Source organism: Patagioenas fasciata, chromosome 4 (assembly GCF_037038585.1).
Source record: "Patagioenas fasciata isolate bPatFas1 chromosome 4, bPatFas1.hap1, whole genome shotgun sequence".
NCBI lineage: Eukaryota > Metazoa > Chordata > Aves > Columbiformes > Columbidae > Patagioenas > Patagioenas fasciata.
The window spans coordinates 77,131,282-77,155,995 of NC_092523.1; the positions used below are offsets into that span (position 1 = coordinate 77,131,282).

The following is a 24,714-nucleotide window of genomic DNA, read 5'->3' on the forward strand; positions in this document are numbered from 1 at the left end:
AGTAACTTGAAGCATTGCCCAGTGTTACAAAGCGCTGTGCTACTAGAAACACGGCTTTGTCATTGAAATACTGTCCATTAGTACTCCTGTGACTAGCTGAATTATGGACTAACAGAATTTGAATAACTCTCTTGCCATGCTGCAAAGAAAGGTAAATATCGCTCCTGCTTAGTATTGCCTCAGGCTTTTGTGCCAAGGCATCACACTGGAACTTAAAGCGCTGTCACAGTTGTCTTGCTCAGCTTTCAGACCTAGGCGGCCAAAGCATGTACGAAGCCATCCACGAGAGATGGCACAAAGCCAAAGGACGGTGTTTTATAATCACTGTTTGTTTAGGACAGGGGGCGAGATGTGTTTGTAAGGCAGAGAGGCTGCTGCAGGTGCCGAGGACTCTGTTCCAGCTGCCATGCTGAAAGATCAATTACCTACACCAAAGCTGTTCTGCTGCCTTTGCTGACTGGTTGCTCAGTTCTGAGCCTGCACAGGAACCACACACACAAAGTCAATTATAACAAAAAGAGCAGACTTCTGTGTTCAACACCCTCCTCAAGTTAACACCACACATCCTAAATTCTCCTTAAGATGATCAGATTATGGGACAATGTGAAATGCTTTTGACACTTGGCAATGATAATATTATTCTTGATTGTGAAAGCAAGTGAGGTAACATGATGGTACAACTGATGTAGCTTGCACTTCTTTTCAAGCTGTTGATTGGGAATTAATGGATTAATAGGAAAACCATCTGAGATCGTAACTGAATTTATCCCAATAAATATTAGCCTGCATCTGCAATATTTTCCTGTTGCCTGTGAAGCATTAAAATGCTACAGGGTGCCAACACGTGGTGTTAGCTGGGTGTTATGACAGTAATATGATAAATGTTTGTACAGGTTGTCACCAGTATTTGAAGCCACTTGTAAAAACAGCACCTTAATGTAATACCTTATTACCATACTCTAGTGCAAGTGTTGATGTGCTTTTACTTGTTGGTACAGAACCTATGTATTACTAATTATTCACCCTTTTCTACCCTTTTCCTATGGATGGATTGCAAAGAAATTTTAACGATACTTTCACAGCAGACACAGAGATAACATTCACACGGTAAACTACAGAGTCATAGTTAAATTGTGTAGACATGTTGCGTTAATTTCTCATTTACCAACAACTTTGCTTATTTTCATGGATCCATTTCAGCAGATGTTTTTTCTTCTCAACATCTACTAGACCTGACAGACAAACGTTTCCCTTCTCTGTCAAAATGACACACAACCACGGCCTCATAGCCAACATGAAGTGATCTTGAACCAAAACTACCTTTTGTTGTTCTAGCAATGTCATGCTTTCAAAGTGTGCTATTTTTGCAAAGTTGTAGAGATGGGAAATGTGATTTATTACAAAGAAGTCTTCCATATTTTGAATTAAAAGTATTGCATTTATAGCTGGACCAGGAAACTCTGAAGACTTGAAACACTGAAATGATGATATTCTTCAGCAAAGAAATGCTGTTAATTATGCTGTTAATTCCAGACCACGTGGACTCTGAATCCCAGCGTATGAATAAAACTAAGCCTCCTAACTTTGCAGTTGTCAGGTTCAACACAAATTCAGAGTATGTTAAAATACAAACTCTAGAAAACATCACAAAATAGTTCTTCATGTGTCCCTGTGTGTGTAGTGCATATGGATTCACGTGGGAGGTGATCTGAGGGCACCCATTCCAAACAATCGCCACAGTACAATTATGGTCTTGCTCCTTCTCATTACAGCAGCCAGCCTAGAGCCACACTGATGTCGTGGCTCTGTGCATGCTACGGAGCACCGTCCTGTTCCCTCACACCAGACGGGCTGTTTATTCCTCGCTGTCTCAGCACCGGACAGCCTGCGCCATCCCCCAGCTGTTGGAGGGAAGGATGAAACCCCTGGCCCAACAGTTTGGGTTTTGTGTACCTGGCGAGGGAAGTGTCGCAGGAAGAAAGAATGAAAAAAGCCTCGACTTTGACTTATACAAAGAGATGGGCTCATCGGATACCGTCACTCCCCACGGGCACCTAACACTGAAGAGAAGCTGCTAAATTATTGTGCACTGTGATTAAGTTACAAAAGACGTACCCAGTTGACATGATCAATGCTTGCTGACCACCTGCAAAACGAGGGGATATTTTTCAAGTTTTAGATCCTTCTGCATGACAAGAAGGGGACAGAAGATTAAGTCGTACATTGTTTAAAGCAGAGTGCTTAGTTTATATTTAACTAATCATTAACAGATGTTTGTAAGCAAGAGGCTAAATAATTATAACTAACATCAACTTTTTCTTAGAACAGATGTATGTCAATTTTTTCAAAAACTGTAATGCATATATAATAATTATGTGAATATATTATGTGAATATAAGCAACGCAAGATCATCCAGTCTTTGGAGCACTTATGGAAGATGATCCCCAGTGTTGATAAAATAAAGAATGCCGCTCAACAGCATCATTGGCTCTGCTGTTATTTCTTCAACACAAACCGAACTGCACCGACCGCACTCACAGGTGCGGCCCCTGACACCCGGTCCCCGGCGCGGCTGCCCGAACAGCCGCTCCAGCGCGCACCCCCAGGGCCGCCAGCCCCGTTACGTAACCGAGGCGGCCGCCCCCGCCCTCACCGCCGCAGACAAAGCCCGGCGGGCACAGCCCCGCCGCCACCAACTCCTCTATGAACCGCCGCACCGCAGCCCCTTGTCCCGCTCCCCCCATCGCGGCCGGACCGCGAACCCGCCACCCCGGCACGCCGCGGGGGATGCAGCGGAGCGGGCGCCCCCGAGAGCGCCGCGGACCAGCGGCCGCGCAGTAGGATTGGCGGGGCGCCACGTCAATCACGCCGCCGGGGCGACCATTGGGGGCGCCTTACTCCGCCCATCGCGGGGCGGTGCGCGCGGCGGCGGTTGCAGCTGCGGGGGCGGCGAGGGGAGCACAGCGCCGGCCGAACCCCGCGCGTCTGCCCGGGCGGCTCCTTCCCCGCCGGCCGCCCCGCTCCTGCTCGCTTCCCCGCGCCCGCTGCGAGTAGCCGGGGCCTCCTCCATGCGGGAGAAGAGGAGGAGGAGGTGGGAGCTGCTCGTCGGCCATCCCCGGCGCCCGGCAAGTCGGAGCCGACCCGCCGCCGCGCCGCTCCTGCCGCATCTCCCCGCGGCGCGCAGCCGGCGCTGAGCTCTGCCCGCCGCGCCGCCCCCAGCCCCCTCTTCGTAGTCCTCCTCCCCCCCCATTTTTTTTTTTTCTTCATTTTTCCCCGCTTTGCTTCTCACCCTGGCTGCGAGTGAGCGTCTTGATGAGCGCAGAGGATGTCCGGGAAGCACTACAAGGGGCCTGAAGTCAGTTGTTGCATCAAATATTTCATCTTCGGTTTCAATGTCATTTTCTGGGTAAGTGTTCCGGTGTCTTTCTCTGCCACCTTCTCCCTCTTTCATCCCCCCCCACCCCCGGCGCCGACTCCGGGCTGGGTGCTGCATTCCTGCACCTCCCCAGCCTGCCGGCGCCTCTTCCCCTCCGAATCGCTTTTGTTTTAGGTGCGAAGAGGCTTTCTCACCTTTTTCCTTTTTGTCTTCCTCCTTCCTTTCCATCCGTTTGCTTTGTGGTGGGAGAGGGAGCAGCTAGGCACCCAGGCCTGGAGGACCCATTGATCTGCGTGTTTTCGTGCTGATATCTCTGCTAAATTAAAATGATTAAAAAAATAATCGCAGCTCGAGTTGTCCGAACGGTGCTGTGATTGCACAATGCCGAGGTTGTGTTTGTTATGATTAGCTATTACCGTGTAGTAGTAGTAGCAATAATAAGAGGGAGGAAAGAGAATTCCCACCCATCCCTAAAGTGTAAGCCCACGGGAGGCTTGGTTGGGCATTTGCAGGGATTTCTGGCTCTTCTGCTCGATCTGACTGCACAGTGTCTTGTTGCACCATTCTAGCACTGCCTATAGAATAAGGCAGAACTGTGTAGTGAAATGTAACCTGCATATAATAGTACTTCTAGCACCTTCTCAGTGTGTTGGGTTTGAAAGAGAAGCAGCTGGTTTGGGATGTATGCACCAAATTTGATAATCACAGAGGGAAGGAGTGAGCGTTCTCATACGCACATAAATGAGGTTTTGTCAGTGAATAGAACGTTGAAGTTGGGTGAAGGCTCTTGCATGTACAACCTCCCTTGCTTCATGAGATAACCCAAGTAGGGCAAATGTGTTTTTTAGGGCTTTAAAGGTGAATACATATCTGGTATAGTGGTGTCTTCGAATTACAAAGGTGAACTGTGAAAAAAACACCACCTTTAAGTTTTATGGATGAAGGTGGGGAAGAATACAGGAGAGAAACCTTCTAACCAGCACTGAGCATGTGGTTGCCACCTTGGTGAGAATAGAGGAGAGTGGTTATGTGCTTAGCGGGTATTCACAGCTAACTTCATGTCTGTGTTCCTGGAAGCTGACGATGCCTGAAGAGGATGTTTTGGAAGGATGGGAGTTTTGATTAATTAAACTTTTGTACTGAAATACCTAAATCAGGAAAGTAAGCTGCTAGAGTGAAGTTGACTTTGGTTTTATGTCAATGTTTACTTGGCCCAAGACCAGCCAAAACTTTCTAGCATTCTGACCCTGCGGTAGCGGCTTTTATTGTACAATCTGCTCAGGTTTTAGTGTTTGAGTTTGCTGTGGTTCTTTTCATTTGTCTGTTTTTCCATTTTGGTTCCTCTGGGTGTATATTGCTGTGCACACAGATGTTTTTCAGCAGGGAGCAGAGTAGCGTGAGGAACACGTGTGTGCCATGTCCTTGGACTAAAGGAGGGAGATTATGGTGAAGTATCAGTAAAGGTGTTATCTTGCTCCTTCAGCCACTGTCAGTCTATAGGAAGCTATATACCCTGTGATTTCCTTCATCTTATTCTCTGAAGGTTAATGTGCAGATGACGCAAGTGGGGAAGTGGTATCTTTTAGGTGTTTTGTTGCTTGTCTATTTCTTATTCCCGGAGTGTAGTTTTTGCATGGCGGCAGATGTTCCTGTGTTGTAAGTGAATGGGTTAAAGGGTATCTCGCCAGGCCACAAGGCTTTATACTGCTGGATGCTAATCTGAAGGCCGAGCATATCCACCCACTCTGCCATTTGCTCGATGCGTGGACCTTGCTTGTGTATCTCCCCTTTTGCAAAATGCTAATAGTGTCATTTGTGTCCTTGGCTAAACTTGAAATCCACAGAGACAAAACACTTTATAAGAGTTTAGTAATTTCTTCAGGATGTTGTGATCTCTTTCTCATAAAGCCTGTGTTTATTACCACGTCTCTCATGATCTGGAGTGAAAACATAGGCAGTTACTCCTGTAGAATACATTTTAATGTTGTTTATACTGAATTAATGGCAAACCTTTCAATAGGCTATCAGGAAACTGGGCCAGAAGCGCTGTAAATGAAAATGACAAGTTAAATTGGCTGTTCACAGAAAGTGATAATAAAATATAGCTACTAATGTAGTCATTTTAAACAGATTGAAGTGACGAAGAGGTCATTGTATTAAGCCCATGACACTCTCCAGGGATCTTGCGAACATGGAGATATGTAGAACCCCTTTGTTAAAACTTTGGCTTGAGGGTTATTATATAGTGGTTTTAACACAAACTTGTAAATTATTAATGTGAGCAAATGACAAAATATCCTGCATGATAAAACAATGGACTAAAAATAAAGAGAACTGAGTTGGGAGAACAATGGTTTTGACAAGAAAATTGTGCCTTGAACGGAGAAATATTATAGATCTGCTGAAATTATGCGGGGAATGGTCATACATGCTACTTAAAGCCTCCAATTTTCTGTAATATCTTCAGTTTATATGCCAAATAAATTATCAGACCTTTTTGTAATTTTTTCTTGTTTTGTGCTGGTCTATTATTTCTTAAAAACACAACTGAAATATTAGAATAATGAATATGGAAAAGTTGCACTCCAATGCTGCGTATATAGTTGGAACTAAAGGTGTCATTATGCTCTTCAAGAGATAGTTCTGAGTCTTGCACCCCCAGGTAACATGTTCTTGTCTCTATGTGTTTCATACTGTTGCAGAAGACAATATTGTCCACTGAATCTATGCATAATTAATGTACCGGGTGTAATTAATGTAATATATATATTTATATATAACTAATGTTCTAGGTAGTTCAGTATTAAAGTTGGTAAATATGCTGGGAGCGTTTGTTCAGAAAAACTTATTTTAGGAGATCACAAAGCCCTCGTGGAAAAGATTTAGATGAGCCATAATATAAGGTAACATAAACCCTTTTCCTGTAGTTAAAGCAAGCAGGCAAACAATGCCTCCTGCCTGCCTTTTCCATTTGACTTCCAGGTACAATTATGTCAAAGGTACAATACAAAAAGTCAAAGTAGGCCACCCTGCTTCCCAAAAGGCAAGAACCATTGCCCCATGTGCTTTTGCAAGGCAGTTTTAAGCTTCTAGTTCCAAGAACTGTTTTAAATTGGTCTCTGTGCTTTATTACGCTTGATGGAAGCTGTGGATGTCTACTATTGTTTAACTCTGAATTCCAATCTACACTTGATTCTGCTGACCCTAGCGTGGTCAGAAAGACGTATGGAAAGCATTGACACCTCAGACAGAAACCTGTGCTTTATCTGATGATTCACTGTAAATGGTGAGATATGCTGCGATTATGATACATCAGCATATTACAAGTCATAATTTGTGTTTTAATTTGCTTGGCATCTGCTGGTTTTGATGGCAACCATATGGGAGTCCAAATAGACTTCTGAATTACAGGAAGATACTGGAAGCAAAACCGAATAAGATTATATGAATGTGTGATGGGAAGTGTTGAAAAAGCGCACTGACCTTTAAGGGACGACAAATAGACTGTTTATTAAATTTTGTACATTGTTAATAGTTTGTTTTCAAAGGGGCAGAAGATCATTTTCTGTTGTCAGCTGGTTTTCAGGGATCCACAAGGAAGTTCTGGTTATGTCATTTTTCCCTTCCCGCAGCGGTTAAAAAAATCAATGTGAAGCTTGTTCCATGCAACTTCCAAATGCATTCGGTGGCATTTGATCTTTAAAAAATTGCACTGGGAAGATGCCCTTGCAGTGGAAGTGGACGCGTTCTGTTCACTCCCCTCCCCGCCTTTTACGATCAATTGTCTTTTTTTTCATTTCTAATTAGCACAGATAACTTAGCATTTAGCGAGTGATCTTGCCAGAAACAGAACAATGGCCAGAACATAAATTCCCCTGAGAAAATACACAAGTGTTTTGTAAGCATGCAAGGCAATGATGTACATATTGATGAAATAGACGCATTGTTGTGAGCTTGTGATTCCTGAATTCCTCAGTGTCTCTTTCAGCAGATGTAGCCCCAGTCTTTATAATGCACATAACAATATAGTAACTCTGCTGGCTCCATGGGGCTTGCTTCAGATTTCTAGAGGTCATTCTTGGAATAAAAGTCTTCCTTGCCTTCCCTTGTAACTTCGTGTCAGGCCGTATCCATTGGTTATACAAAAAGAAATAGACAGGAACATGCAGTTTCCTTTCTCCTCAGTGTTTGTTTTGCCAAAACTAGGTGTTTGTAAATATATTAAGTTGTTTCACATTTCTAGTTTATAAAAGATTGATAAAGCATAAGGGCACATGAACTAGAAAAAACTAATTGTGTTTGGGTGACTTCCCGTGTTTGATGTCAACATAGTTCAAGTGAATATTATTGGAACTATCAAATGCAGCTTATGTGCTTTTCTCTGTGTTAAAGATGCATTTAGTAAATGCATTTACCAGTGTCCCACCTTGGTTGAATTGTCATAGTAAGTTTAAGTGGTGGGATGTCTATCTCAAAGTGTGAAGAGTTCATTCTGAATCTTTAGTTTCCCAATTGGAGAAAAGCCGATGCATGCGAATGGCATTCAGAGCAGAGGCAGCCCCAACAGAATACTTGTGCAAGTGAAGTGTTTGATGAGTATTTGTATGTGCAAAACCTTGGTCCTAGTCCCATCCCCCTTGTTGTGTGTTGGTAATGGTTTCTTAATAAAGGCAACAGATCCGTGTTCTATAACCCTGAATTTGAAGTCAGCATTGCAATAATCCTGAAGTACTTCTTAGCAGACTTTATTCCTTAAACTCTGTAAGACGCAATAGTTAATGGTTAGTAGAGAATAAGAAACTTGGGCTTAGACTTAGTGAACAACACTTTTTCTTCTAAGCCCTGTTCCTACAAATACACTTCTTGTTGAAAATGCATTAGAAACTGTTTTTGGCACCAGGGCTACTACAAGTTTTACATTTGGAGAAGGAAGCTGATGTTTTGTTAAATGCTCAGTCTACGTACAGTTAATATTTCATTAACTGAGGGCACTAACCTGTGAAGATTTGCTATAAGCATGTTGAATATACCGTTTTACTTCCAGTTAAAACTGGGGGTGAGAGAGAATATTTGTGACTCAAAGAAATCTCCTGACCTAATTCTGCCAGTTAAGGGAATTCCATTCTTAAAATATAATGCTGTAGGATGGAATCAGCCTTCGTGTTTTGCTTTGCCCAAAATACGCAGCCCGTTTCTCAAATGCGTGGCTGGTAGCCTGTCAGCAGGACCGTAATTGCTTTATTGATGTAGACAGGAGCAAGGAGCTGAACAGCTGATGGAGTAACCCAGCTCAGTTAGTGATGACCCACAAGTCGCTGTCAGCATTAACCATAAAAGTGCCTTCCGGAGTGGTAATTCTTTAATCTCTTCTAAATATCTGACTTTTAGCAAGCACTTCAGAGTGACTTTGTACTGGTTTTCATCTTTTTCCCATTTAAAAATTAGCAAATACTGTTGCAATGCAATAAAGAATTAACAACAAAAGCTCCTCCATTTTTACCAATGTACTGAATTGCATTCCACTAGCATTTTACAATGCAAAATCCAGGAAAACACAGATTATTTTTCACTGGTTTGAGGCCTAATTTGTTCCTTTTCCATTGTACTATTGTGCGAGTTTGGAGAACATCCCATTTATTGTGATTGTGCTGCTGCTCCTGCCAAAAATGACCCTCCCTCTTGGATCCCGGTGGATATAGATTTGCAGTGTGTTCAGCAGGACTTTGTTACAGGTATAAGGGTTGGTTGGGGTGGATTACACTCAGTGTGATCTCAGAAAACCTCCAGATGGCCCATCTTGTGGGGATGCTAAAACCACTCTGATCCTACTCCTTTAGCTGTAGAAAATATATGAGGAAAATGGCAGTAGCAGCGTTTATTTATTTAAATACACATCAATCTCTACGTCAAATTCTTCAGCTAATGTTTCAACTTCCCAGTCACTTTCCTCAGGACAGCATTTAGAATGAGCATTGCAGTGCACACTGAGCATCTTCTGAATGAACTGTCAGTTTCCCACAGAACTGGGAAAAATCAATATGCCTCTTCCAGGCTTTGAAAATCCCTCTGCTCCTCGTGAAGGCTCCATTACATCAAGTAATATTGAAAATCATTTCAAGTAAAGTTCATGATGTGCGGTGATGCAAGTGGGGTTTTTTTCCTTCAACAAGGCAAATACATATTATGGAAACAGTACGTATACCTATTCTGTACCTCTTACCATCTGGTTTTCTCAACAGCAAAATTTCTAATGGAAAAATCAAAGAATTGTAGGAACTAATGCCTAAATATGTTCTTTTTCCCCTCAACAGGGAAGTGAAATTACTTCTAAAAGTGTTTGGTGGTGCTTTGTAGTAATGTATTCAAAGAAAGAATTAAAAGAAGACTAGATGCCTTTAGATATATGAAGTGTTTTCCTGCATATAGTGTTAATGAATTAAAACTTGAGTATGTCTACTCTGGTAGCTCCACTAAGTTGCTTTTATAGGTTAAGGAGTATGATATAAATGAGACTGCAAGGATGCTTGCAATAATTCAGCCTACTGGGTGTTTCCTGGCATTAGTAGCTTACATTTAATGAGAGTCCAGCTTAATTTACTTTGATTTAGGGGTAAATCTTCCATGATGTGGAACATTATTGTATGTCAGGGCTTTCTCTGAAGCCCCAAGCTTCACCCCTAGCAGATCCACCTGATATCTCATTTTGTCAGAGCCTGCATCACAGGTTCTCCCTGTTGGACACCTTTGCTTTATGCACATGCAGAGGGTGTATATTTACCTTTCACTGCACCTCTTCTGCCGCGTTCTGTTTTCCCACCATCCGCGATTATAAAGAGCTTGAAGGGGGTTCCCTCTATGTGCTGTAAATGGTTTATATATAAAAGCAGCCACACCAAGAACAAAAGTTAACAGATAATATATGGCAAAGGTTTTGTTGGTTCACGCCATGCTTCAGTTAACCATGTCACCTTGTGGAAGAGCTCTCTGAAGTTTGTCTTTGCAGTGCCGTGTGGTTTCAGGCTGGAGAACAGTTTGGAAAAGGTGATAGTTCAAAACATTAGGTCCTACCAGCTAATGGGAAAGAGGGTCAGCAAGTATCTCAGCTGGGAGTACATTGCCATGTTCTTCTATGCACAAATCAAGGATTTCCGATATTTTCATTTTAGTTTTTGCCACTGGAATATAAAAACAAAAGGGTTCTGTTTTCCATGTGGGTAAAATACAGCATTTTGTAGAAGTCATCTTCCTGACTGTCAGTTTATGTTGGTATATGTCTGAAGGATTAAGTGTGAATTAAAGTAATTAAAAAAGAAGAGGAAAAGAATTCGAAATTAGAAGCCCTGTTTTCCAAGAAGTGTTGTAATTAATTTCTAGATGAGAATTCAGCCATATGATTTATGTGAAGGCTATATAAATATGTATACACAAATATAAAATATGTATGATTGCAGTTGATGAATAACTAAGATCTAGTTTTTAATCAGTATTGCTTGATATCACAAAGATCCTCTTGTTTCTTTCTGTGGGCATCCAGGGGGATATGATGTCTTGCCACTTTCCTAATAGTCTAAATCAATTTATTTTCCTCTCCGAATGACTGGGAGGACCTGTTTCTGTAGTGGGGTCACTTCTTGCCTTGGTTATGGCAGCGGTTTCATGCCTGGTTTTGGGGCTGCCGTCCAAATTCTGGAGTCGAAATGAGAGCGGGAGGCTGCAGAACCAAATGTGTTGGTACAGCTTCAGTGGACTGGTAGAAGGCAGATGATGTCAGTTGGTCTTTTCTCATAATTGTAAATGACTGTACAAATATGGCCTGTTTCAACTCTAGGTAAAGTGGGTTTGGACTGTGGAGGCATCAGACATGACTATTATGTAGACATGTTCTGCTTGGGATGCTCCTCCAGTACACTTTGGTCTTCTCTGTTTTAGTAAGATTCATGGTTGTTCTCTCTTTTCTCCTGATTGTTCAGTGATGTTGGAGAAAGAAAGAGTAGTGCTAGTCTACCAGGTTTATTTTAATGTGAACTTAATTTGCATTTAAGTGGACGGCTCCATCATCTACCTCTCTGGTTTCCTTTCCATAAACGTTATTCCAAACACCATTCCACTCCCTGTAATAAGCCACTTCATTGGAGTGGCCTGTTGGGAGGGGTGGCAAATGATGTCCCTAATGAGAGTTCATAATGATTATCCATTCCGAAGTAGTATGCTTTTATGGCTTTGTTGCAAACAGAAGATTAGTATGTGTTTTATGTTGGGAATGCATTGATGTATTTTGTATATACGCATGCATAATTATATATATGTATATAGACTAATGTTCTATTAAAAAAAAAAAAGCTAGACTTGCTAGAGCTGAAGTTCAGTGACTTAAAAGCAGGACTTGAAAACCATCTAACTCCTGTTACATGTTAAAAAAGGCCTTTTTGCACTGATCTCCTGGCTGTGTCCTGTTGTGCTGCTGGGACCTCTGCCATGCTCACCAGTAGCGTTCCCACTTTGCTACACAGGGCTGAGGGTGGTTTAAAAACGGTGCTTTCTTTCACATGTGAGCAGTCTCCTTCTTGCAAGATGTCCTTTTACTTTGAAGATGGCGAAAGTGCTGCCTGGGTAGTCAAAAGGTTTGTGGTGACATCTGAATTGGTGCTTTATTCTGCAGGATCTCTTCCATGCACGTAACTGGTGTGCTTGACTCAGGAACACAAAGCAGTTACATTTTTACGTGTTTTACATCCTTTCTGGCCTCTGCTGTTGTTCATTTTTGCTAAACCACTCTCGTACCTGTAGGAGAGGAAGTAGATGCCGAGCAGATGCAGCTAATAGCTTTGCGTATTAAAGAAAACCAATACCCATCTTGATGCGACTGATACTGAAGGGTTCTTGCCACAGCAGCAGGTGAATGAGTTGTGGCTCCCATCTGGCTGTTTTTGGTCTTCCATTGGAGCCACTCTCCTGTGTCCCATAGATTCATGACCCTATGAGCTGCAGCCTTCATCTTCTGCCTTAAGCTTTCGCCATCCCAGAACTCTGGTGTGCTTAGGATTTCCCGTGATCTTGCTATCATCCAGTACTTCACGTATTATTTTAAATATCATATCTAATAAATGACAGGTCCATAATGACCTGTACAGTATTGCCATGAACTATATGTTGACCTAAAGAAAATGTGAAGAGCAACAGTAACTCGAAAGTGTCAGAAAATATTTAACATTCAAACTTGTTTTCACATGACCCAAAAGCCGTGCCATATCCAAATACAAAGCCTCTTATTGTCAAGAACTGTGACCACTTTAGAATGAACCCCTTCATTGCATGCTGAAGCAACATTGGTGGTCAAGAAACCAGTTTCTGGCATAGCACTGTTTGTAGTTACTTTTGCTTTCTTGGAGAGACTGCAAATAATAAGATTTAGACATTAACACCTTGTGAATACATTTAGCTTTCCATTTGGCTATGGCTTTATTGAGTGTGGCTGTGGATGGGGGTCACAGCGGACGATCATTGGAGCTTGGAGGACTTTCTAGCAGAGAAATCTGCTGGCTCTGTTCCTGCAGTCCAGAGGAAAGTGGGAAGCAGAAGCAAAGAAAACAGCACTGGCTTTTTGATACCGTTTTATAAGACATTTGTTCCTACTTGACAAACAACTTTTTTCCATAAACATGTGCCTTTTTTTCAGTGCAAGCATGTCCTTTTGAAACAGCAAGCCTCAGCGTTGGTGCGAGACCTCCCAAGTACCACCTGCGGAGATAATCCTTCTTTAGTCGATGTGTCAAACTGTAAGGCTGGTGAATATCAAAACTATATACACACAACTCAAGCTCTGTAAAGAATTTCACGTTTTAGCTCTATAAACAATTGCTGCAGGACCGAGCCTTATAGGATCAAGTGACTATGGTGGAGTCTGGCACAGCCAGCAAAGATTTGAGGGATGTGCTGAGTTCTCCTGTTTGAATCCCATGGAAGTCTTGTCCTTGAAGCACAGGGTCTCAATAGTGTGACTTGCGGCTGGAGTATGGGCACAAAATCAAAGAGGCTGGTGGTTGCTGCTGCTGTACTAATTAGAAGCATACTGTAAGTCAAAATTGTTCACATGAGCAGGATTAGAATCCTAGCTTGAGGAGTTTGAAGGCCTTTATAGGTTAGAAGGATGGACTTTGCATCGTGAGGTGGGATTGGACTTGTGTATAAATGGTGGAGTCAAGAGAACCCTGTAACTTTTCACAGGAAGAACAGGAGTGGAACACACCACTTTCTCATAAAACAGAAGGTTTTTAACTTTGGGAATGTAATCTAAAAGTGAGAAGGTAGTCGTATTTTGTGTGAATAAAACCTACCTTGTTTTCTATTCCTTCTCCGTGTTACTTTCTGGGTAGATATTTTTCTGCAGTTATTGTTGTCAGAGTGCCACTTTGGGAGCTTTCTTGTCATTATTTCACTCTGTTTTGTTAATAGAACTTCACTCGTTTAAAAATGCTCTAGCATCACCACAATAAGGCAAACCAAACCAAACATGTGCATAAAGACGTTTCAGAATTCACAGGAAACGAACTGTGGATCAATTATTAAGTACCTTCCCTCTCCCTTATGCAGTTCCTGATATAGTATTAATTTTGAATTAGCCCCCTGCATAGCCTGCCTTCATCTGCCTAGGGTATAGAGCACAAAGCTTTCAGCACTGTCAATTCTTGGGCCCTTATTACAGACCTGGGCATAAGAGCAGCTCCTGTTGGCTTCAATGAGAATCACTTGGTGGCGGCAGTAATTGGTTTTCAAGCAACGTCATGTTTTTTCTTTAAAGGGGGATGTGGGGAAGCCCAAAGAGATCCTCCAAACAAAACCCTGAAAAGACTTTGAAAAGAGCTAGAGCAATTACTTCATTGCCTAAGTAGCTAAGAGCTGACAATAAGGGTGATACACTAGTCTATCCAAAAAACTCTGGCAGAGAACAGTGCAGCCTATCAGGCAGTGTTTCTGCTAGTTTGTGTCTCAGAGTAAGCATCCTGCCTGCCCATTTTGATGCTTTAAATGAAAACTTCCCCTCAATAATAGGGGCTATATGTGACTCTAATACTTGGAGCATTGAGAGAATTTAGCTGTTGAAGCACACCGAGTCAGTTCATCCACAGCAGGCACTTGTGACTGTGCTCTCTCTAGTTGTGGAGTAATGGTGTGCTTGTATGACATAGCTTTATATGTGCTGAAATATCACTTAACAGTGGTTTCTGCAGGCTATGTGCCTTGCCACTGGTCTGGACAGCAGGCTGGTCACCACTTGTTTTTATAAAACTAGTGATGCACTGTATGGTATTGAGTTCTGAGTCCTTGCTTTTGCCAGGCTCATACGTAATAACAGCAACTTAATGATTCGTCTTTGTCTGTTGGAGCTACTAATGCTCATCTGCTAAGTACCAGTACTTTTGTGGTCTGCCATTAGCCACATAAGAAGTCACCACGTTTTATTAATGGCTTCTGAACTCTAACAACATCTTAGGCTGAAAATAATGGCTTTGCATGACATACGTTCCACTACTGCTAATGGTGTCTTATTGAGCAAGCCAGTGTGCAGATGAATTTCTGTAAACAAAGCATAGAAGAAGCTATGTGTATAAATCAGTTTATAGCTGAATGGAAACTGAACATCTTGGACTAATTTTGTTTCTGCTTTAGTGATTGATAGAGAAAAGGTAGAAAAGTCTGTCTAAATGCAGAACTTGATGAATATTGCATTTATTTTCTGCTGTTAAATTGTTTCAGCAGTTTGTGGTAGCACAACATCAGTAGATATAGTCTGTGCTAATACCAAATGTTTCAATACTGTTAAACAGCAAAAATCACCTTTTTGTTTAAGGAGGGCTCTAAAGAAATGTAAAACTGATTCTTATTGATGGTTGTAAAAAATAATAAAGGGAAAAAAAGGACAAGATTAACACTCCCTACTTTTAGGCTCATCGTACCACCAAGGGAGATGGAGAAGTTCTTTGAGCTATTGCAATGACTCTTTAATCCGCTAGATTGTCATGTACATTCAAATGCGACATTAACCTACAGAGCCCAAAATTGCTCCAGGTTTTGCAGATGTGCTGAGCCTTGCCTTTGGACTAGATTTGGTGCAAGGCTGTTCCCTAAGGGAAAGAATCATGCTCTTTTTGTCTCTAGTATGTGAAGAAATAATATAGCAATGCACCTCCAACTCTATTAAACAAGTTGAAGATAAGTTTTCGTGATAATTGAAAAAAATGTTTCTTTTAAGATTGTGTAGTCTTGATTTCTGTGGACTTTGTGCGTGTTGACAACTTTTAGATACCTAGAACACTTTTTAAAATCAGAAGGCATCTTTCTGGATATTCTTTAATTTCCAGCTAGGGTCTCATGCAGTTCAAAGGTAGCTGGGAGCTTTGATGGTCTTGTCTAAGAGAGCATTTCAAGATGATATCTTTGCCAGAAAGAACAGCTTAAAACAGTTTATGTGCCGGTGTGCAGCGTAAGATACGGCTTCATAAACCAACTGAGGGGCTGGTGAGGAGCGTCATAGGAAGAAAGCGACTCCAGTGACCGGGGGAACTCAATAGACCATTTTGCTACTGAAACACCCAACTGGTTTAACTGCCTTGACCTGAGCTGTGTGTTTGGGCGTGCTGTCCACATCAAACACCAACCCTGCAATTAGTATTTGCCATAATTAGTAGTTTATATGGACAGACCAAATCTGGAAAAAAAAAACCAACACTGTAGACTGGACAATGTATTATTTAAATATTTAACCTTAATTAGCTCTTAAGTCTGTGGATGTGTTGTCATTTCCCTGTTGTTTTCAAGGTTTAATACCTCTGATAAGCTGAAGCTGACTTAGGAAAGCCTAAGTAGTGAAAGGTATGTTGAAATCTGCAGAGCTACAGTTACTATAGGAGTCATAGAAATTAAACCATTAATATAGATAAAGATGTCTGGTATGACCCAGGATGCTGTCTTTTATTGAAGGTGGCAAGGGTGTGCTCTTTTCCTTCTCCCTTGAGCTTTGGGGTGAATGTATAAGTGTTTAATGAATACTCTCTGACTTAACTCGAGATAATGCCAGCAGTTTGGCCTTCATAGTCTTTGTAAACTGTTAAGAGATTTCAAAATGAGTTCTCAGTGTTCAGAATGAGAATAGGGTGAGGTTATGAAACTGTTGTTTGTGAAATGTTCATAAGGAACTATAATCGTAGGTAAAGAAACTGAGAGTAAAAGGAGTAATAGTGAGTTTCAGAGTGAGTATTAGAAGTAATTTTGTGAGTTTTATTAAAGGTGACTCTGAAATGTTGAAGAAATTATGTTAATAAGTATATACAGAAGAATTAAGACAATTTTAAAAAGCAGTGTTTTGTGTTTAATAAGGAACATTTTGCATTTAAAATCAAAGGGTGCGTTCTTGGATTTGGATACAATGCAAGAATGAAAAGTTGCGCAGGGCCAGACAGAAAGTTGTTTTGAAGCTTGTTAGGGAATATGCTCCGAGTGCTCAGCCTTCAGAAACAGAATTAGGAGCTTCGTACATATTATCCCTAGATTGATTTTTCTTTGTGAATTTGTCTGGTTGGTCCTTGAATCTCTAACTTTCTGAAGTACGTGACATGGGATTGTTAGTTATACCTTTTCCCTGTTTGTTTTGGCTTAATTTTGGGGAGAGGTGGAGTTCCAACAGACGTGTAATCAGCATTTTTCTCTGCTCCCTGCCATACCCTGTCCCTGACTTTTCCACGCAGTACTATTCAGAAACAGATTTTGGATACCTTCCTTTTCAGTAACTGAGATGGTTGAGTTACAAGTGTTGGAGGCGTGTGAAGTCAAGTAAGTGAACCAGTCCAAGGCAAGAACAGCTGGATGTCACAGGCACAAAAACTTGCTGCTGAGAAGCTGTAAGTTTCCAGATGGTGACCTAGTTGGATCTTTACACAGCTCCTCCAGTTATAATGAATTAAACATTTTCAGCCCAGGCCCTGTTTGACAGCAAGATGTGTAGCTGTCAGTTTAAGTAGGATTGCAATTACCCACAGTTCTGTCCTTGTTCATCCCGTCTTCCCCTTGCCTCCCAAAAGGAAGCAACAAGCAAGCCTACAGCCCCAAGAATTCTTACTTAATTCTGCCGTTGGATACGGTGGATCCTTATTCAGTAATAAAATAGGGATGAGAATTCTGTGATGGGCAGGTGAATCTAAAAAGTATTCTAAGGCAGGTGCCAGACTATTCCTTCCTTTGATTACTGTTTTGGAATACTCGAGTAGTTAGCTTGAACATAAAAGCTCAAATTGAGCGTTATCCATCATTTTGGAAGAAAAGGTGGAAAGTTCCTTGCTTGTCGGGGTCCTGAGAAGGGTCTGTAAGCAAATCTGTGGATTTTAGGGAGTGCTGCCCAGGCTGTTTCTGAAGGAGACACCAATGTTGTGCTAAGAATACGATCTTGAGGGGTTGCATAAGGTAAATCAGCGTTCAAGTAGTACAGGGGAGCGAGTCATTAGTGCTGTATAAGCATGACATCCCTAAGTCCATAAGGCTGTGTTGTAGTCCAAGCAAATTCTTTAATCAATACAAATGTATAGAAGTGCGTTATACTACAGCATTTGACATCCGATAGATAAAATGCGAAACTCTCCTTGTTTACTTGCATAATAGTCATGGGAAGAAAGGAAGGAAGAACGTAAGTGGCATGGATTAGTACCATTTACTGACTGACAAAGACCAGATTGGCAAGATAGCAACATAGCTCGGTAGTATGATTCTGGCCAAAAAATAGCAGATCCTTTAAAGCCAGCCGACTGTGCAGAGGCAGAAGGTGCATTTCAGATTAAAGCGAGTTTACTTGGCTTGGGAAGAAAAAACAACCAAGCTTACAGAGTTCTAAGACTTTTTGTTTTCCTAAAGAAATAAACATGTGCTTCTGAATGCCTTTGAAAGTCCTTGTTCCCAGGGCCCATGCCCATGATCTGATCCCATTGGGAACTGGATTGCCAGGTAAACAACTTTTTAGCCTAAATTCCTGTTGCTATAGGAAAACTTTTTAAAAAAGAAAAAGGCCTGAGAAAACAGTTTGCTAGCTGTTCATCCTGAAATCTCTTTTATTTGCTGCATAGGGATCTATTTTAGAAGTACTTCAGTGGAACAAAACAATTTATGGCTTAGCATTTAAAGGTGTCTTCTTTGGTTGATAGTTTTGGTTTTATAAGTTTTTGAGTGTGTGGTTTTTTTTGGAGTGTGTGTGTTATTTTTGTTTTGCTATATATATGTGAAGTAATTGGATTAATTAATGTTATCTTGTCAGCAGCCAAGAGTTGTTCCTCCTCTGCCCCACCTTGGTGCTTGCTGTATCTCAGTGTTCTGCATCATGCCCTGATCTTTGATATGGAGCTTTTGCGTGAGAAACAAACCCATCTTGCAATCTGGATTTAATGCTTTAGACTAGGTATCATCCCAAAGGTGTAATTGCTAGAAAAATGTGGTTCCTACTAACATTAATAAAATCTGATGTAAGCAGTGGCCGTTAGGATGTTTATTAATATATTTAGATGTGTTTGGGTGTATCATTTTCCCCCAGTTCTGTTTTTCTCCTTCATCAGTATTTCCGAGGTGAGTTGAACAGGACAGTTTTGCTCTCGCTAGCCAGAATCTGGGTTTGCAGCGAGGGGTCCCTGCTGGGGAAACCTTTTCCTATCTCCCCTATCTCAGCAGGGTAGCACCATCAGAAGTGCCCTCCTGTCTGCTCTGCCGACAGCTGCGCGTCCTCCGCTCTCCCCCAGCAGCTGAGAGAGCATACATTAAAATACAAAGGTCTCCTGCGGCCACTCTTGGCTGGCACCGCGGTGGCAGATCAGACCTTCCTACATCGTTTTCACTTGACTTTCTTCTTTTCCTCAAGAATTTCCCCTGCATTTGTGTCAGTCACAGCCTTTTACCGCTGGGATGAATAGGCGCAGCAATTCAGTCACTCCAAATGTTTTATGTGCTTGAGTGACTGGAGCAGTTTGTGGGGAAAAGAATTAGCAATGTGAGTTTCTTCAGAAGCCCGAGTTTTATTTGCTTTTTGTACTGCTTGGAGAAGATGGGCTATTTTTGTGCTTTTTATGGCTGCTGAAGATCCAGGGTAACTCCTGCTTGTTTCCCTGTGAGGGCAGGAGGGTGTTAGAAACAGCAGAACCATTGTGTGTGTGACCGAGGGCAGTGCTTTCTCCCATGGGTTTTTAATTTCTTGAAGACTGGTGTCTTACAATGTTCATATAGGGGGTCTTTAACTCATAAGGGGCACAGAGGGAGCTATTTGGTGGCGGGATGGAATGTCGCAAAATTGGCTATGTAGATTTCCTGAACTCTGTGTGTGTTTTTTGGGGGTTTGTTTTGTTTTTACCCTGTGTTTGTCATAGCAGAGGTGACAGTGATTATTAATAATATTGTAATTCAAATAACTATGCCCACTTTTTCTCTGCTTTTCCCAGCTCTGGACCCCACAGGCTGGTTGGCTTATACTGGGCACCAACATTTGGCTCATGCCATTGGTGTCGAATATTCTTCTGTAAGGGTGACTACTTATATTTTTGCTATCTCTATTATATTTCTCTTATTTATTTAAGCCAGAGCCTGGATTCCACTATATTTGTTTAAAACAACAACCACCACAACAAAACCAAAAAAACCCCAAACACAAACCAAACCAACCAAACAAAGCAACTGACAAATATTTTGTTTGAGTTTTTGTTGGTTTGTTTTTAATCCTTCTTCACATTTCTTCGTCCTTCGCCCCCCATGGAATGGAAAAATCCTGGTTAAACTTGCGTCCCCTTGTGTTGCTTCTGTCATGATGGATTTCTCTTCAGGGCATTGGGGAATTGGAAGGCAGGCCTCAGAAAAAGCATTTCAGTGAAGGGTTCATCATGCAAGATATGAGAAACTGTTCCTTTGTATCTCCTTGTATGTACTTGTCAGCTAGTCCTCCAATGCAGGGTTAATCAGGTTCTCTAGACTATGGATATGGAGGTTCTCCATGATTTGACTCAGTGGTTTCTCTTTAACTGGATGTGTTTTGGCTTCAAATCAAGCCTCCACAGCAATGCAACCGTCTTTCTGATTTAATCAGATTGCCTCAAAATAGTTTAAAAACCATGATTTGGGTGTAAATGTATTGATACATCTGTATGTGAATTTCACATCCTCTCATTTAGCTGAACATGGATAAACTTCAAGCACTTGGGGAGCCTTACTTGAAACGAGTGGCACTGCCTTTGTATACTGCTGAAAAAGGGTCCTAATTTGCAAAGGCATAATTTAGAGGAAAAAGAATTGGATAAAACTTTGAAAAGGAGCGTAAGCTGTGACTGTCATCAAAAGTGGCTTCAGAATGATGGAGGCTGATAATTTCTCATTGCTAATACAGTAAGGTGAAGTCCATGTTGAATGTTAATCAAAGGTTTCTAAATCATGTAGGTGTTCTCTGAAAACTTGCCCTGGTTTTAATTTCTTCCTTGAAAGTACGATAGTAATTATGGAAATTATATAAGCATATAGTAATGTTTGGAAATAATCATGGGACCAACCACAGAACTGCTGTTCTGTCTACCAATTGGGCTTAACAAGAACAGAATTCCATTACTACCTTTGTAATCAGATTTATTTTAATATCATTGAATGAAATGCCTCTGGAATCAACTGCTGAGTGCTTTAACTGCTTCCTTGCTGCTTAATCAAACAGCAGCCTGACCAGGCTGCCTCATAAGGGGGTAGCTCCCTTTCTTCCCTGTGTATTTGTTATCTGCAACATTTTCAGTAATACCTAATGCAGATTATGCAGTAATGAGGTGCAAGAGGAGCAGCGTTAATGTCCCCATATCTTTAATCACATTTTCCATGCGTGGTGTTTATAATGGCAGACAGACAGCATCGAAGGGTCCCCTTCTTCAAACTTGACACTCGGGTGAACTCTTCTCTAAGACCAGTGGGGAAAAATGTTCCTCCCACCCCTCACCTTGAACTGTTTTACTCATTAAAAAATAAAAGCCCACCCTGGTAAGAAGGTTCTTCCACAGTACCTTCTTCAGCCTGTAACTTTTAACGGATTAATTACTCTCACAGCAGGTTTCACTTATTCAATAACAATTGGTCAGTGTAGAATTATGGTGCTATTAGGTGAATTGAGGAGGGCTATGATGGGACTGGTGTTTCCTCGCCCACAGGGAGAGTGGGAGGCTTCACTAGAGCCATCTGAATGGTGTTCAGGATCAAGCTGTTACTGTGGCTTTTTGTCTGATTCCCCAAATCTGGAAGCAATGAAAAATGCTAGTGGTAATTCAAATAACTCTCCTGAATGAATACATAGATTTTTATCACATTTTGTCATGCTTAATAATATTCTGCATTGTGAAAACCTGAAACCAAAACATGCCTAAACTTAGAACCTTTTTATCCACAGTTGTGTTACATTAAAATGATTTAAATAATTGAATTTATAGTGTGGGAGAGAGTGAATTAGCAGGACAGAGACTTGCTCATGCTGCTCCTTTTGTCGTGTTGAGGAGGCAAGCAAAAGCTATCATGGTGATGGGGCAAGAGGGCAACATAGTACAAGTAAACTGTTACATGAAAGCAAATGCACACATGGTAAAAAATGTATGCATTTTTTTTCTTCAGTAAATTTCATGCTATTAGCAGGTGCTGGATGAATAGTCCTGTAAGCTGGCATCCTCTATTTTTGTGTCACATACAGCAGGATGAGTGGGAAAATAAGTTTCCATGCAGCATCCTTGCTGCAGAGCTTCTGTACCATTAGCAGCTCCTTCCTGGTAAACCCACCCCAAATGATACAAACCTGTCTGAACTTGCCAGCTAGTGTCTGAACTTGCCAGCTAGTGTCTGAACTTGCCAGCTAGTGTCTGAACTTGCCAGCTAGTGTCTGAACTTGCCAGCTAGTGCTTGGATTGAGTAAGCTGATCTTTGTTAGCTGCTCTTCTGGACAGTTACTGTCTTTTAAACAGTGAACCCTGTGGAGAGGATGAGAGTGTTTTTGTGAGCTGCTGTTGCTTGACTATGTTGTGGATTCAGAAGATCAGCTGTTGTGTAAAGCTCCTCTCCGTCCTTCTGTGGCTGATTAAATAAATAACATTTCCCTGAACGTTTGGCATACCTTTGTCTTTGTGTTATCCCTTAAAGGTGAGGAAGAGGACTGAGCAGCATATCTGCATCCTCTTCCTATTTAATACCGTAACTAGAAGAACAAATGTCAAGAGTTCATGAGGGCACCTTTGATGTTGGTGCTGGTCTCTTCTGCAAGCTGGAAAATCAGCAAACAGAAACAGTACCTTGAAATACTGGGTCAGTTGTAATTGCCTACTGTCACACTGCGATTTGTGAAGACTGTAGAGGCAATATCAATAGCATTGGTGGTGGTTTTTTTTCTTTCAGGCAATATTTGTTCCGCTCACAGTTATGACCAGTGCGCTTTTATTACAGCTCCCTGTCTAATATGAGTTGCAGAGACTCTTTTAGCAGTAGCTCGGTGTCCGGGAGTGTATAGCTACAGTGTGGAATACATTATTCTGTGAACCGATACTGGTATGATTCAGCTGACAGCTTTTTATGCTTGCTGGTGTGGCCCTTTTGCAATGTAAGTCCCTTTGTTCATTTAATACTGTTCTAGGTGGTTACCATGCTTTCAAACAGGCTGATCGTGAGATTTTGAGACTGCACTGGCCCATGTTTCCCGTGGGTACTGGTGCAGGTGCTGTAAAATAGAAATAATTGTACTTCTCTTTCTGAACCAGCATATTCTTGAAATGTCATCCCAAGCGAAATAATGAAGAGCAAATTACTAACAATATTCTGTGCTGCTGCGGCTTGGTTTTCTTCTCCAAAATAAGAATTCCCTGGTAGCCAGTGGGAACTGGGGGTGCTTTTTAAGAGAGAATGAGGCACGCAAGTGTTGCGGCTTTGCTGTTCCATGTGGGTTTTTGTTTCGTTATTGTTGAGACTGAGCTGCTCATGTTTCCCTGGACCCTCTCCATTTTTTCATTGAACTTTGGGAAACAACTACTGATATATTACCTTCAGGACATTGAAAAGCGTTGTTCAGAGGAGTAGTTTGCTCTGTTCTGTTTCCTCTGCTTCCTGCTGCACTGAGCCTTGGCCTGGGCCGTGTGTTAAGCAGCCAATTACTCTAAGACGGGATCTCTCTTAGGACTATAGACAAGCACAGTGGAAACTTGCCTAGAATTTGGTGAGGTTATGGACAGGAATAATAGGCTTTGGTTCGGTGTGACGTGCTGTTTGCTCAGAATTTGGTAGGCTAAGCAAGTAGCTGGCTACTTAGAATACACTTCCAATTTTTTTCTGTTAAAACAACACGTATTTTCATGCTTTAAGCACTTCCTTGCTGATCTTGCCTTTGTTGCTAAAAAGCGGTGTACTTCAGGGGTGCTTGTTGAAAAATAATGATCATTTAGTGTTGAGCAGCACAGAGAAACTAATCCCGTACTTCAAAATACGAGCTGTGGATTCTTCGCTCCATTGAGTGAAACATGACTGGTGCGACCTGGTTTATTTGTGTGTTTAATGTACTAGATGCTTTTTGTCCCTTATTTTTTTCGCTTGTTTCCTGGGAAACATGTGCTGGTATAGGAGAGAAGAGTTATTGTATGGAGGCTGCTGCCTGTCTGGAACATTGTTCTTTTGTAGGTGGAGGGCTTGAAAGGGGAAAGAGCTGGAGTTTTCAAAGACATCTTTATTAACCAAAATAGCACAAAGGTGTTTTTTACGCTGCCGTGCAACTCATCAATGTATTTATATTTTCATCGGTATAACTGTGTTGTAATGGTGTTATCTAGTAAAACTAGTATATCTGCTCCCATTCAAGGGATACTACAAGCGACTGAATGAGTGACTAATAAATGGTTGTTTCTGTCATTCTTGCTGAGCACCATGCAGATGAATATTTCTAAAAGTGTTTTATTTTGAATTACCTGGAATAGAAACAATAATGCAGATTTTTCGGGTTAGAATGAACTTCAGGAAATGGTATTTTTCTTAGTGGAGTAAGTCAAGAGAGGGCTGGGAAACCTTTTCTAAATATAAAAATGGTCTTCAATTTGTCATGCTGCTTTGCTGTTTTGGGTTTTCAGCCCAATGTTTATTGTTGCAACATTAAAAGAAATAGGTGTGCTTGTTGCAGCGTTAATTTTGAAGCTGTGAGGGCTGTTTTGGGGTTGGTAATGCTGAATCTTGCTGAGTGGTGGAAGAAAACTCAACAGAAATTGGCTCGCCGGTTAACTAATGAGAACGGTGTGGGAGTGATGTTGGGTTTTGAGAATACAGATCAAATTGGAGG

At 41.6% G+C, this 24,714-nt stretch overlaps 1 protein-coding gene across 1 annotated transcript in view; it reads left to right on the forward strand.

Annotated features, from left to right (window-relative positions):
* The first annotated feature begins 2,922 nt into the window (after positions 1-2,922).
* TSPAN5 (tetraspanin 5) overlaps positions 2,923-24,714 on the forward strand; it is a 72,983-nt gene continuing 51,191 nt past the window's right edge. Inside the window, exon 1 of the mRNA XM_065836640.2 lies at positions 2,923-3,407. Coding sequence (XP_065692712.1) covers positions 3,327-3,407 — 81 coding nt within the window. The 5' untranslated portion in view covers positions 2,923-3,326. The remainder of the gene's footprint in view (positions 3,408-24,714) is intronic.